At 39.3% G+C, this 16,024-nt stretch overlaps 1 protein-coding gene across 1 annotated transcript in view; it reads right to left on the reverse strand.

Annotated features, from left to right (window-relative positions):
- DAAM1 (dishevelled associated activator of morphogenesis 1) overlaps positions 1-16,024 on the reverse strand; it is a 168,569-nt gene that overhangs the window by 49,148 nt on the left and 103,397 nt on the right. The window contains exons 4-5 of the mRNA XM_070931638.1: positions 3,591-3,662; positions 758-852 (exon numbers count right to left, since the gene is read on the reverse strand). Of these exons, the coding sequence (XP_070787739.1) occupies positions 758-852; positions 3,591-3,662 (167 nt within the window). The remainder of the gene's footprint in view (positions 1-757; positions 853-3,590; positions 3,663-16,024) is intronic.

The raw sequence follows: 16,024 nt of genomic DNA on the forward strand, positions 1-16,024 counted from the left end.
CCTGGGCCCTCGGCTGATGAAATGCCTGGAAGCCTGGTGGGCACATCTCCATGAGGGGGACCCCCCCCTTCGTGGCCTAACCAGGTCTCCGTGATCCCAGCCAGGTCCGCACCCCCCTTCTGAACTAAATCATGGATGAGGGGGGCTTTATTAACTGCAGACCTGGCATTGCACAGCAACAGCCGAAGGCCCGGGCTGAGTTTGGGACAGAAAAATCTCTAAACATTTCACACTTCCCGAGTATTCAAAGTCTAAACTGCCCGATCACTGCTAAGAGGTGCAGAAAGTATGTATAAGAAATATGATTATTTGATGGTAGAATAAACATTGCAGCATCTCCTCTGATGGGAAAAAATTACTATGAACCTCTCCACTTGTCTATGGATAGAATTTGAATCTCCATTCTGTAAAATAATTTTTAATGCTGTAAAAAGACATATTTAAAATTTAATAATACTGTCTAAATCCAAGGCATTCCTATCACTTGCAGAATAGCATTCACTAGCCAAGCAGTATGATTTTTATAATGACGAAATGATGGCTCTGTAAGACCTCAGGGTGGGGGAATTTTTATTGGGAAGATGGGGCTTGTGATTCTAAACACTTGGGTGGTAACATGCATTGAGTTAACAAATCTCAGCAAATTAAAACTGATTGGTATTACAACAAAGAGTTTACTTTAAGAATCTTTATACTAAAGAGCAGAAGGCAAGGAATTTAGTAATCTAGCAGCAAGAGCAACCAAAAAGCAATTTACCTCATAGGTTTGGTCCTTAGTGCTGTTTTCAAACTCTCTATAGTTTTGTTTCGTTCCTCTTCATCTTCTTTTTCCAAAGCGATCAATGACTTTCTCTGCACAAATTTGAGAAAATTAGTAGCAGCCGCCTGTTGAATATAGTTTGTTTACCTACTGTACTTTCCACAAATAAATTGTGCTGAAAGGGTTTGTCAGTCAGCAACAATGCAATAGCAAAATGGTCATGATGAACCCATTTACCACCACAATACAGCATCCAGACCACCCAAAAAGACCTCTTCAAAATATTCCTGTCTGAAGTTCCTTCATAAAGCTTTATGGACCTGGACTATGCAGGAAGAAACAGCCAGGACCTGACAAAGGGCATGAATTATCTCTTTACAAATATTACAGGTTTAATCGAAATATTTTAATATTTCATTTCTGCTTTTCCTTTTAATATCCCATTTTCTTTATTTCTGTAAAATAAGATAAATTAAAAATGGTTCTTCTGGCCTTCAGAATGGCTATCAGAAGCCTCTTCTGTAGGGCTTTGCATCAGGATAAGTAGAGTCGCCTGTTGGATAAGCTATATAATATTCAACTCTGGTGATCATTTTATAGTTGATCTTTTAATGGTGGGTGCTCTCTTCTGAGCAACTAATCTTTTCCCCCCAAAAAAGTTCCAAAAAGATGCTGGGGATGAGTCATAGACTTTCTTTATTCATTGAGCAATATTGTCCCGTTCAAGAGTTGTGGGTCTGGTTTTGCTCAAATGAATAGCAAGCCCAGCTTTCCATCTTATTCTTTCTGATGCAGTATTGTAGCAGACTGGATTTAATTTTAAAATGCCAGCATGAGAGATGTTTCAACCATTTGATAATAAAATTTAAAACATACACGTAGTTTATTCTTATTTCCATTAAAACCGTTTTTGAGTTGGTGACGCAGTTGGGCTGTCACTGAGACATTAAAAGAGGAAGCTGTCCCACAGAAGTATTTAACCAATGCTGCACATGTGCTTCTGGATTGAATGATTAGCCGGTAACATCGCCATTGCCCTGGGGATGCCCAATTGGGGGCTCCTTTCATGTCTCTGGCATGAGTTAGTACAAAAGACAGGACCTCAATCCCAACCCATGTCAGCTCTCGGGTCTCAAACATGAGCTTGTTAACCTCCAACCCAGCAATCTAACTGCTCAAGCCACCCTGCTCCTATTTAACCAATGATGCCATTCTTTTAAGCCAGCAACGTATTGGTAAAATTCAACAGGGGAAGATTTTCTTTAATGACAACTTTAGAGAGCAATAGTGCCACACTGAATATTTGCAAGGTGTATATTATTCCAACTCAATGTCACTCATATCTGAGAAATATAAATTTCCAGTTATCTCCAAAATGCTTGACTTTACCATGGAGAAATACCCACACACCTCAAATACTTCAACATAACCACAGTATGAAATTCACAACTGCTGAATAGATTGTATTGCATTCAGAAAGAAGACATCTGCAGCCCTCTATAAAAATTCAAGGGGCCTTATTAAGTGCTCACTTCTGTTGCATGACTGGATAACATTCAACAGTCAGTAAATTAGCTCCCTTAAAGTTAATGTGAGTCTTTTTAATCAAGGAACTCTTACTAAATTCATTAGAAACGTCTGCAGAAACAAATACTCCCCCGTTTCCCCTCCCATTTACAAATATAACTGGTCTTTTACTGCTCAGACAACTGGAGGGTGAACCGATCTTGAACTTTTCAACACAACTTTCATCTTTTTTTTTTTTTTTGTTTAAAAGCTTTTGGCTTCTAATGATAATTATCCCCCTGCACCACTCAGTACAGGAAAGGCCTTATATATGTAGATTGATTTTCTCAATAGCACAATATATGTCAGAAGACCTGTGAAGAGATCGAAGGGTAACTTTACACAAGACGCAACAAAAATATTGAAGCAGAGTTCATGCATACAAGTTAATGAATGAACTTAATGAGTCACACATTAGTGGTTCAACAAAAGCATACTATGGGCATTTTTGCTTTTGAAGAATCGTAATGCACACTTTTAAAATAAACTTATTGCTAACCCTTCTGAATAGCTACTGCAACTTTGAAGTCAGGTTTATGGCAGCTGAAGATCAAAAGGCTGCTGTAAGCAATGCTTTGGTGCCATACATGGTTCATTATCTCCCTCCCCCACCCGTAAAATATGAATAATAAAAATTGTAAAACAATGCATAATATTTATCAATTCTTTAAAATTAAGATTAAAAAATGCCTTTACTACAGAATTGAACAGAACCGAACCGAATAGAATAACAGAGTTGGAAGGGACCTTGGAGGTCTTCTAGTCCAACCCCCTGCTTAGGCAGGAAACCCTACACCACTTCAGACAAATGGTTGTGCAATCTCTTCTTAAAAACTTCCAGTGTTGGAGCATTTAGATTCTGGAGGTATGTTGTTCCACTGATTAATTGTTCTAATTGTCAGGAAATTTCTCCTTAGTTCTAAGTTGCTTCTCTCCTTGATTATTTTCCATCCATTGCTTCTTGTCCTGCCTCAGGTGCTTTGGAGAGTAGCTTGACTCCCTCTTCTTTGTGGCAGCCCCTGAGATATTGGAACACTGCTATCATGTCTCCCCTAATCCTTCTTTTCATCAGACTAGACATACCCAGTTCCAGCAACCGTTCTTTTATATGTTTTAGCTTCCAATCCACTAATCATCTTTGTTGTTTTTTCTTTTTCTAGAATCTCAACATCTTTTTTACATCGTGGTGACCATAACTTAAGAGCTGTGCTCTTAATTCTCAGATCTTTTCTTTTTAGACAAGACAATAGATAATTCAACTTACAGCAGCCATGGAGTTAAGCTGATCAATGTAAAATTCAGGCCAACTCGTGGCACCTTTATTTTCTTCTTGGTCCTGAAATAAGCAAGTGAAAGAATAATGTTAGAATATTTGTTTGCTTGCTGCTTATGTACAATAACTATAAAATACAAAGTACCTTACTCCAAATGGCTAAATGTCACTCCATAGACTGAAGAAATTCTTTTTATAAACTAATCCTATTTTTTGGACATACTAATAAATGTTATCAACTGGAAATTGTGACATATAATAATTTTACAGTGGTGTTAAATGAAAAGAAATAATTGTTTTCGATAGGTTTCATTCATTTGTTTTTGTTTGGTTTAAAATAAGCGCCGATCCCTCGATGAAAAGACAAAAGGGGTAATATTCTGCTTCCCCTGGTAATGTCATTTTATTAATAATGTATTGTATTCTCTACAGCCATTCAACAAATTGCTTTTAAAAGATGCAACCAGAAAAAGATACATCCCTGGCTCCCCCCCCCACATTTTAGTTCAAAACGGAGAATTTTTCCCTGTCCCTATTTCTGCCTTCTCTGCAATTGCTGCTGGCTTTGTAAACTGAGCCTTCTTAGGGGGCTTATCTTTCCCCCCGCCCCAAACACTTTCTCCACCTGATGCTCTATGTCAGAACTGAAATTCCGAGTCAAAGAGCTTTAATTTAAATCCAAATGCAGATTAAATAGGCATGGGGCACATGGCTCAGGATTTGCTAAAGAATTAAATGAGTAAAATTGTCCTGGTACTGTACAATAATAAATTCACAGTGATCATTTTTGCTTCTTTGAGCTCAGAAAAGTTTGAATGACTAGGATTAGGAATCTTGTAAAATAATCTTAAATCCCTTCTAAGAACAGGGGTATTAAAAGGAGGATGAGAGCAATCTGAGGGAAGCAAATCTTAAAAATAAAAGACCTCAAGGAAGCAGAATGAGCACTGGTGTGGAGCTTAACAACGGCTGTCTATGCTCTGTTGTCAGAGAACAGTGTCTATTGGAAAAGAAAACAGAAAATGAAATCAGGTGGAGGACTGAATGGGCAGCTGAGCTCCCTCCCTCCCTCCCACAAGAAGAGCAATGGCTAGTTGGCACTCCGGCTGCTAAAGGTAGCAAGGACAGGCTTAGTGACAGTTCAAAGTTACAACAGCACTGCAAATGACCGTTTTTCACACTTACGACCGTTGCAGCATTCCCATGGTCACATGGCCAAAATGTGGGTGCTTGGCAATAATTATGGCGGTTGCAGTGTCCTGGGGTTGTATATTCACCTTTTGCGACCTTCTGACAAACAAAAGTCATTGAGGAAGCCAGATTCACTTAACAACCATGTTACTAACTTAGCAACTGCAATGATTTGCTTAACAACTGTGGCAAGAAAGGTTGTAAAATGGGGCAAAACTCACTTAACAAATGTCTCAGTTAATGACATACATTTTGGGCCTAATTGTGGTTTGTAAATCAAGGATTACCTATATACCCAAAACTTTTGTTGCAGTAGCACCACCTTGTCCACATAGTTTTTATTGACCATAGAAAAGAAGGCAACCTTGTGCCCTCCATGCTGTCAAAAGTCTCATAGCAAAACATCTTTAGAAAATCACAGGATGTCTAGGAACTGCCTGGTTGATCAGCTGGAACCATTGAATCCTTCCCAACTCAGGAAACTGCCACCTACTCAGTTAGACCAGCTTACTAGTATTTCATGCCAAAGAAGTGAACCAGGGACTTTCTATACACCAACATATGCTCTTCCTCTTTTCTCCAGGCTGGTAACATCCTTAAGATCCAAAGCATTTCCAGACCAAACATTCAGAGCATTTACCTGCCACAGAGGGAATCATGAAGTAGATATAAAAAAATCCATCTCGATTCTAGTGCTGAGATGCATTCTCACCCTTTCCTTTGAGGCAGACTTTCTTTAGCCAATTTCCTTCAGAAGCAATACAAGTCTGGAGTTACAGTTAAGGTACCTGGGGGGGCACCGTGCTGGGGAAGCCTGCCTTAAAAAATGTGAACCTTTGATAAAGCCAAGCAGTATGTTCTTATATGTCCCTTGCCCACCCATCCAAAAATAAATCTGTCCAATAATTCATTGCGGGGAAGGAAAACAGGCTGATTTACTTGCAAACATTAGTCTCCATGCTGTAATTTTTATTTTCCAAAGCAACCACAGGGAACCTATGTGTTTATAGCTGCCAATCTCTGTTACATTTTTGGCCTCATTTACTAGCATGCGTTAACCTTGTTGCCTGCCAAATCTTGGTTTGGCTGACTGAAGAGGCCTGCCATAAGAAAGAGGCTTCCACAACTATCATGAAACTTAACGCCTACTGTTTAAGCCAAGGAATGCCATTCATTTGCCAATGAGATCCAGGGAAGGCTGTTAAGAAAGCAGAATGCCCAAGGGGACATGGCATTTGGAGAGGGAAATTCCTTCTAAAAACAGAGAGAGAGGTGTCAAAGGTGCTTTCCCACTAAAACCAAAGAGGCATGTGACAGCTGTTAAGAATCCATTTGGCAAATGAATTAATTTGTCAACTTTTTTTTAAGGAAACCGTTACATTCGTTCCGAAACCAAGAAACTCTCCCAATAGAACCAAGGACTGCATAGGTCATGTTGCTAGAATTCAGGAAATTGTCATCCCAATACATCTGGAGCCCATCAAGTGATTGTGCTCCTGCAGACATTTTGTTACTAGACTAGGTACTATCATCAGTCCACGGGAGAGTGTAGTTTGCTTATTGTTTTAGTTGTATCTGTTAAATGGTGTGTAGATGGGATTTATGGCTGATCTGTCAGAATGCCAAGCTTCCAGCAATTCCTTAGCATTTTTGGATTTGGCTTGAACTAAAACATTAATTCAACTGAAATTGTGGTTGAACTTGTCTTTATGTTGAGAGACTAAGGAATTTTCATTACGTCTTCTGTCAGTGTGGATGTGTTCTGTCAATCTTCTACTTGTCTATCCTACATATTGGCTGTTACAGTTCTTACACTGTATGTTGTAGATTACTCCTGTTTGTTCTTCTTTTCTGGTTACTGAACCTCTGAATTTGCTTAAGATGCTTTGGGGGGATTTTGATGGCTTGTGTGTGTGCCATGGTGATACCAAAAGGTTATAATAAGTTTGCTTGCTGGCTGTCTGTCTAAGAGGTTTTTTTAAAAAATATATGGAAATCTTTTCATTGTTGCAATAGGTTGTACGGAGGAAAAGAGAAAATAGACCACCTACACAACATCTTCCAACATAATTTAAAAAAAAAATTAAAAAGATAATGGATATCCATACAACTTCATTAAAAAGTGCCTTGCTATACAAATATATATATCACTTAAAAGATATAACTAGAAGTCAAGGAAATAAATAAACAGCTCAAAGCATAATGCACCCTAATGAGGAAGAAACAGCACCAGATAAACAGGGAAGAAATAATACCCTAATAAAGAACCATGAAGGAGGAAGCCATATCCTCATCAAGACTAGCAGAGGAAGCTACTATAAATAACCAACTTCATTTTCCCATTTACTGATGATATAACCTAGCTTAGTAACAAAATGTCTGCAGAAAAACAACTAAGCTCAGAGAATAAATACAATAGCTCTTCTCTTCTCTTTCTCTCTCTCTCTCTCACACACACACACCCCTCTCTCCAATCCAAGGTCTCTGAAAAATAGTTATCCAAATTTTCTGGCCCTAATTGCTTTACAGGATGCCAGTTTCCTATTTGTTTTGTGCTATTTAAGAAGAATGACATCTCATTATTTCAACTGCTGTTTCACACATATTCTAGAAAAGTGTTTCTTCACCTTAGCAACTTTAAGATGTGTGGATTTCAACTCCCAAAATTCCTCAACCAGCCACGTTGGCTGGAGAATTCTGGAAATTGAAGTCCACACATCTTAATGTTGCCAAGGTTGATAAACTCTGCTCAAGAATGACCCATGATCTTTCACAATGTGCCAAGGATTATCAGTGAGGTGACTGATTCAGAACAACCCCCTTAACAAGTTGGAAAAACATAGTGCAGAAAACAATGAACAATACAGACAAATTGCATAGGTATTCACAAATATCATTAAGATAGAATACCCCAATGCTTATTACTGGATAATGTCTGCTCATCTAACCAGAGGTGGTACAAGGGAGTACCTAGTGGGCACCAAGCTACATGTGGGAACACTAATCAATACAGCAAATTTACCATAAATATCCAGACAGCCAGTCAAAATGTAACATGGTTAGAAACTCAGTCAGTTCTTTTGCTCGGTGTCTGCAAAGGATATTTGTTTTCCTATAACACGAACTATAACATAAAGCACTACTCCCAGCACTTCATAAATATTTAAAACAAATGGAAAACCAGATCAATATTAATGGCAATAAAAATATCAACAATATTAATATTATTACTATTATGAACACATCATTGATTTAAGCAATTCACCAACAAATACTAAATTTTATAAAGCCATTAAAAAAGCCCCTCCCTATCCCTGGCTGTTTCACTGTGGCAGGGAGTTATTCCTATGAAGGAAAAGTATCAAGAACATATGGCAAGAGTATATCCTTCCAGCAGGGTAGCTCATGGGATACCGGTCATCCCAAGTGTCAGCTAAAGCAAGCAGAACCTATTATGGGCAGCAGCAATACAGATATAAGCTGAAGGCTGTTAATCAATTTAATTGAAATGACAAAGGCATCATTTTATACTATGCAGAAGATGACAGTGGTAAACTTTTGCATGTTACCAGGAAAACCACATGGATAGAAAATGCAAAATGAAAGACAATGTGCCAGGTGATGGATTCTTCAGGTCAGAGGCCTTCAAAGTCTCAAAGTCTTTTGGAGTACCAATGGTGTTTCTAGCATGGATACAATTCTTACTTTTCCAAAAATTGCCAGTATTCCACCTTTTGTATTAAGGTGGACATTTAAGATTCATTTAACTAAATATATTTTTTAGTATTTAAAATTACTCCATTCTAATTCCCCAATGTTGCTTGGAATTATCTTATTAAGCAAGTTTATTTTGCATACTTTAAATTCTCTTGACAATTGTAATACTTAAAACAAATTTCATAAAATATAAATGGATTCTTCACCTCTGGATATTATTATGATTAGACTTTTTTCTTATGCCTTTTTTTTTTTTTACAGATACCTCAAGGAGGCAAACATTCCTAATTCTCCTCCTCCATTATTTTAAGCCATGATGAAAATGGATTTTCAATATATACCGGTAGAAATAAAAGCTTTTTACCTTTTATATTCACCACATTCAGCTCTTACACACATATAAACATTTACTGAATTTTTCCATGCGAAATCCATTTTAGGAATGGATTGATGAAAAAGGAAAGCTGATCTTATATGTATCATTAGATTACACTACTTTACTTGCATATATTAATACATCACACTACTTCATTAGTGTAGGTATCATAGATAGCATCTGGAATAAATTCCCCAATTTGTTTAAATATTGCCGGTTTGTGTGTCTGTATCAGCTCCTATCCTGACCTAAGCTTCAGCATATGGAATGCATCCAATATTATAAAATTATGTAATAGATCATCAATATTATGAAAAGATGCTCGTTTTTCACCGCAGTTCTGTGGGGAGATTCTTGACATAATGCATCAGATTATACAAAAAACAGATCTTATCATAACCTCCAAAGAACTCTGTCTCTGGTATATAACATCAGTTGGTGGTGGTGGGGAGATACTTCATGGACTGTGAGGGAAGAATCACAAATAGATTATTAGCCTGACTCTGACCCGCATCCACACCTTTCACCTGGGAATTTGTGCCAGGAGAGTCATTCAATAAAAAACATCTCCTGGAGACTAGACTGATAGTACAGCCAAGGGAGCTGAGGAAGATAGATCAAGTATTCTGCTATGCTAAATTGGCTTCAGCTTCTATAAAACCTCTTTTCTTTCTTTATTTATTTTTACAGACCTGTTGACCAATTTTATGCTCTCTTGAGGGACAGCAGTCATGTGCCAAGAAATGCCTCTGAGATGTCGGTGGGTTAAAACAACATTTGTGGTGGTTTACTTTGCTCTTTAAATTAAAGGCATTTTCTGAAATTGGTGCTTCAAGAAGGTATATGACTCCAGGAACAAGTAAATCCTCAGCTTTCCTTAACAGGCTCAAAACATAGTAATGAAAACAGTAACAGCTTAAGCCACAAATAAAATCTGTACAATTAAAAAAAAAACTAGTTCAAGAGTAGCAGCAACAAAATCCAAAGCTTATTTTATCAGCTTCATAAAAGGATAATATATCCTTTTATAATAAATCACAGACAACTATTAACAAAAAACACTTTCCTAAAAAGGGGGAGAGCCTTCTCTGTGGGGGCACCTACCCTCTGGAATCAGCTGCCCCCAGAGATAAGGAGAATCCAAGACCTCAGTGCCTTCCGCCGTGCCCTTAAAACCCACTTTTTCCAGCAAGCCGGGCTGGCTTAGGAAGAAATTTTTTAAAATTTTTAAATGTTTAATTGGTTTGTGGTTTTTTAAATTTTGGGCCAAATTTATATAGATTTTAATTGTTTTTAATATTTGTATTTCATGTTTTTAATTCTGGCTGTGCACCGCCCTGAGTCCTCAGGAAGAAGGGTGGTATATAAATTGAAAATAAATAAATAAATAAAATTAAAAAAACAAGTGCCACCAGACTCTACTGTCCTTAGAAGCATGTTCCAGCTTTTTCGATGAGGCGTCGAAGAAGGAACCCCAGATTCACATCTGGAAGACATGTGTACAGCAATAATGGAAAGTATACATCACAATTCCTGCAGATTTTGAAGATACATTTTTAGATTTTAAAAAGTCATTGTTTCCATAAACTGAAGGCAACCGAAAGAGGCTGACAGAGACAATGTGACCAACATGAGTTTACAAGAACTTTTAATTGTTACTGATCAACAATCCTAGTAAAATGTCCATCAGATCATGAAAATCCAGATGTTAACTAAATGATTAAACAAAATCTGCATTATACTTTCTAACTAGCTTAAATTGATTAATTAAATTAATGGTTGGTACTGGCCTCCCGGGAGGTTACGCGAGGCTGGCTCCAGGAGATTATAAATGCTTCTTTGAGTGAGGGTGTCTTTCCCTCATCTTGAAAGAGGCGGTGGTGAGGCCCCTCCTCAAGAAGCCCTCCCTGGATCCAGCTGTATTAGCAAATTATCGTCCTGTCTCCAACCTTCGCTTTGTTGCAAAGGTTGTTGAGAGTGTGGTTGCACGACAACTGCCTCAGTATCTGGATGAATCGAATTATCTAGATCCGTTTCAGTCGGGATTCAGGCCCGGGTACAGCACAGAGACAGCATTGGTCGCATTGGTTGATGATCTCTGGAGGGCTCGGGACAGGGGTTGCTCCTCTGTCCTGGTCCTACTAGACCTCTCAGCGGCTTTTGATACCATCGATCATGATATCATGCTGCACCGGTTGGAAGGGTTGGGGGTGGGGGGCACTGTTCTACAGTGGTTCTCCTCCTTTCTCTCTGACCGGTCGCAGTCTGTGTTGACAGGGGGGCAGAGGTCGACCCTGAGGCCCCTTATATGTGGGGTGCCACAAGGATCGGTCGTCTCGCCCCTTCTATTCAACATTTATGTGAATCCGCTGGGTGAGATCATCCGTGGTTTTGGGGTGAAGTACCATCAGTACGCTGATGACACCCAGCTGTACATCTCCACCCCAGACCACCCCAATGATGCCCTCGAGGTGATGTCCCGGTGCCTGGAGGCCGTACAGATCTGGATGGGGAGGAACAAACTCAGACTCAACCCATCCAAGACCGAGTGGCTGTGGTTTCCGTCGTCCCGATATAGTCAGTTGGCGCCATCTCTGACTATTGGGGGCGAGTCATTGGCCCCCACAGATAGGGTTCGCAACTTGGGCATCCTCCTGGATTCACAGCTGTCTTTTGAAGAGCATATGACGGCCGTAGCCAGGAGGACTTTTTATCAGGTTCGCCTGATTCGCCAGTTGCATCCCTTTCTGGATCGGGACTCGTTACGCACGGTCACTCACGCCCTTGTCACCTCACGCCTGGATTATTGTAATGGTCTCTACATGGGGCTCCCCTTGAGAAGCACCCGAAGGCTCCAACTGGTACAGAATGCGGCCGCGCGGGTGGTAATGGGAGCAATGTGGCGCTCTCATGTAACCCCCCTCCTGCGCGAGCTGCACTGGCTCCCAGTGGTCTTCCGGGTGCGCTTCAAGGTTTTGGTTACTATCTTTAGAGCGCTCCATGGCTCAGGACCAGGGTACTTACGAGACCGCCTCCTGCCACCAATAGCCTCTCACCGACCAGTTCGCTCCCATAGAGAGGGACTCCTCAGGGTGCCGTCGGCCAAACAATGTCGACTGACGGCCCCCAGGGGGAGAGCCTTTTCTGTGGGGGCACCTACCATCTGGAACGGGCTTCCCCCGGAGTTACGAAACATCCAAGACTTACGCATATTCCGCCGTGCCCTGAAAACATTTCTATTCCAACAAGCTGGTCTGGCCTAACTCTCCCTTTTTAATTGGCTTTTAAACTGGCTTTTAAATTGGGTTTTAAACCTCTTTAGATAAATTTGGATGTTTTTAATCTTTGTTTCTTAATAGTTTCTTAATAGTTTTTAACTTCTATATGTATTTGTATTTATTATGGCTGTTCACCGCCCTGAGTCCTTCGGGAGTAGGGCGGTATACAAATATGAAAAATAAATAAATAAATAAATAAATAAATAAATAAATACTGAAAGACAATTCATTCCATTAACAATTTAAACAATACAAACCATTAAATAAATTCCTTATTAAAAAAACAGTACAGTAGAGGCATTTTAAGAGAATTTTGAAGCAATTTTCAGTGGATGAGAAATATATTGGCAATTTGTGCCCAAAAGAATCATCTTCTAAATTATGTTCATATTGTGCTTCCTAGTAAGAGTTAATAGTCTCACTGGGGAATTCAATACAACCATAATTAAAATAATTAGGATAGTATACAATGATTTCTTTGGAGTCGAACTTGATGCCTTGTATTTCATAAATATAACAAGAATTCCGAAGTGTCTTCTTCTGGGATTATTTTACAGATTTCTATGTTAGCCATCATGTATTTCCTGATACTTTTCTATCCAAGTACTAATGAATCCTGACTGCTTAGATTTTTGAGGTCCACAAAGATGGGATAAGTGCTAGGTAATGAGTATGTATTAACTTTCAAATAAGACACTTTATACTCTCATCTGCATTATACACGCTCAATGTGTAGATGGAACAGAAGCAAAAATTATTCTCTTCTCTGCCAAACAGATTTAAAACCAATCCCCAGATAGAACTGTGCTGGCTATGGGTAGAATATAACGGATTTTATTGGTGTAGTGATAAAACTATGCTGTATCCAATAATACATAAAATCAATGCAAGTGCTGGTAAGCAACTGCTGGTAAGCAACAGTAAGGAGCACAAATTTGGAAAATGTTTAAACCTCTTTTTAGACAGGTCTGAGCTACAATCAATCACATGGTTTGAAAGATGGTTAACAGAGGGGCTCTGCCTAAGGTTTAGTGTAATCTATTTGGAGAACTTGTCTAAACCTGGCCTGACAACTCCTTCAGATTTTGTTCTATGCCAGTAACCCAGGGATGGCAGAGTTTCACGAAACTTAAAACAACAGCTAAGGTAAAGGTAAAGGTTCCCCCCGCATATATGTGCTAGTCGTTCCCAACTCTAGGGGGGCAGTGCTCATCTCTATTTCAAAGCCGAAGAACCTGTGCTGTCCAAAGACGTCTCCATGGTCATGTGGTTGGCATGACTAAATGCCAAAGGCGCACAGAACGCTGTTACCTTCACACCAAAGGTGGTCCCTATTTTTCTACTTGCATTTTTTACATGCTTTTGAACTGCTAGGTTGGCAGAAGCTGGGACAAGTAACAGGAGCTCACCCCATTACGCAGCACTAGGGATTCGAACCGCTGAACTGCCAATCTTTCGATTGACAAGCTCAGCATCTTAGCCACTGAGTCACCGTGTCCCCTAAAACAACAGCTAGCAAGTGTTTTTATATCACTTGAGTTTCAATTAACATCCAGAGTTTGAACGAATACAAGGAAAACCACATTGAGGGTTTCACATTCTTTGCTGATTTGTTTTCCAAAATTTGTCTCCTACTTTACATATAGTTTCCAACATGAATATCTATGTGCCTCCCTAGTTTTGGCTCAGTTGTAGATGAAACAATCACAGCCAGTGTGTCATAATTAAAGGATCTTCTCATTTCTGCACCTGGACCATAATTTTGCAGCCACTTCCTGTATTTGATGATATGCAGACAAGACAGGGCAGAAGCCTGAATAATCCCAGTCCAAGGTCACCAGGAAGACTCAGAGGGCTAACTGTCTTTATGTCCAAGACAGAAACAAGAAGGGGAAAATGGTTTCTGAATGGAAAAGGTGTGAATGAGGCAGACAAAACTGCATTTCATCACAGTTATGTAACTGAAACTCAACTAAGAACACCATCCCCACACATTCAGCACCAAGATGGAGAAGAGTGGGAAAATGGATGTAGTACTCATTTCACAGGCCAATATTATAGAGGTTATGTTATACAGGTTATATGTATAGAGCTTCCTTGAGTTTAAGTGTCTGACTTTCTACATTAGGCACTCTCCAGTTTCTAGGCAGACCTGAATAGGGACAACTAACCTGAATAGGGACAACTAAGGGAGAACAAAAGGATGTATGGGTGGGTAGGTAGACCCTTGTTACTACATATGTCTGTATTACTTCTGTCCCACTGCTGCTGAAATACTTCTCCTGTTTTGACCTCAATTGTAGAACACATAATAGTATGCAAAACACTATATGGTATGGCTATAAATTCTTTGGCATTCTCTCAAATAATGGAGAGCACTGCTAGTAAATGTAGAGCATCTGGCCAACCACTTTGGCTAAGTATGATGGAAGTTATAGTTTAATCCATGTGGAGAATACTGCTTGGAGAAGAATGGTATAAGAATTGGGCTAAGAAGAGTAATGCCTTGATTTAGTATAAGGTGTATCTAAAAACATGCTCTGAACACCCAAACATGAAAACTCACAAAGGCACTTCCTACAAAGATGGGATTGTATTCATTTTCAGTAAAGATCCATTATATTTTCTATCTGGACTTTGAACACATGGCAAACAAATGATTTCCAATTAAGTTGTACTTATTTGAACGTCATTAATTGGTAAGCATTCAAGATCCTGAATAAAAAGAAATTTAATTTGATCCACCATACTTTGAAATATCATAAATTTCCTGAAAGGTTGCCTTTTTATTAAATTGGTCTATCCTAAATCACATTTAGACTCATTCAGTCACAATGCTGTTGTGTTACATTTCTGCAAATCAAGCAGTAGAAGATGGAGACCAGTTTGGACCAGTGATTAAGGCACTACTCTATGTCAGAGAAATCTCTGTTCTAGTCCTGCCCTAGGCACAGAAGCCAGGTGTTTGAGTTTGGGCCAGTTACTCTCCCCAAGATGAAGGTAATAATAAACCACTTCTGAAATTTTGCTCAGAAAACTAGGCTATGAAAGCTGAACATGCAAATGTGAATAATTTGCAAGTTCTAGCAATGAATACAGTGAAAAATTTAATTATAATGAAGACCAGATTAATTACAACATTACAACCACCAGCCTTAGACTTTATAATTTTACCATGCCCTGTGGAAATCATGGATAGATTCTACTTTTTTGAGTTGCCTATGAAGAATAAAGGAACCAGCAGTCAAGAAATACCCCCCAGACTAGCACATGATAGAGTAGCAGTGAAGGCCTTGGCAAATATATCCAGATCCTATGCTGTGTCTATATGTACAGAGATCAGAATCATGCAGGCAAGGGTTTCATCCAGAAAAAAAGCAATGAGAATGGAATAACAGAGTTGGAAGGGAGCTTGGAGGTCATCTAGTCCAACCCCCTGCTCACGCAAGAGACCTGTTGTCCAACCCCCTGCTCAGGCAGGAAACCCTATATCATTTCAGACAAATGGTTGTCCAATCTCTTCTTAAAAACTTCCAGTGTTGGAGCATTCACAACTTCTAGAGTAAAGTTGTTCTACTGATTAATTGTTCTAACTGTCAGGAAATTTCTCCTTACTTCTAGGTTGCTTCTCTCCTTGATTAGTTTCCATCTATTGCTTCTTGACCTGCCTTCAGGTGATCATTCTTTCATTTAGTTCCAGGTTTGTCATCAGCTGAATGATAGCCATGGTGCCTGAATTAAGCATGTATAGGCAACCAACTGGTTTTCATGGGCAACTTAAATAATCTTGAGTGACCTTGAAAAGCTAAGCAGGGTGAGAGCAGACTGGAGTGAGCTATAGTGAGGACCCCTTGGAGGGAAAA

This window comes from Pituophis catenifer, unplaced genomic scaffold (assembly GCF_029215685.1).
Source record: "Pituophis catenifer annectens isolate HBS135680 unplaced genomic scaffold, rPitCat1.0.hap2 SCAF_1, whole genome shotgun sequence".
In the NCBI taxonomy this organism is placed as follows: Eukaryota; Metazoa; Chordata; class Lepidosauria; order Squamata; family Colubridae; genus Pituophis; species Pituophis catenifer.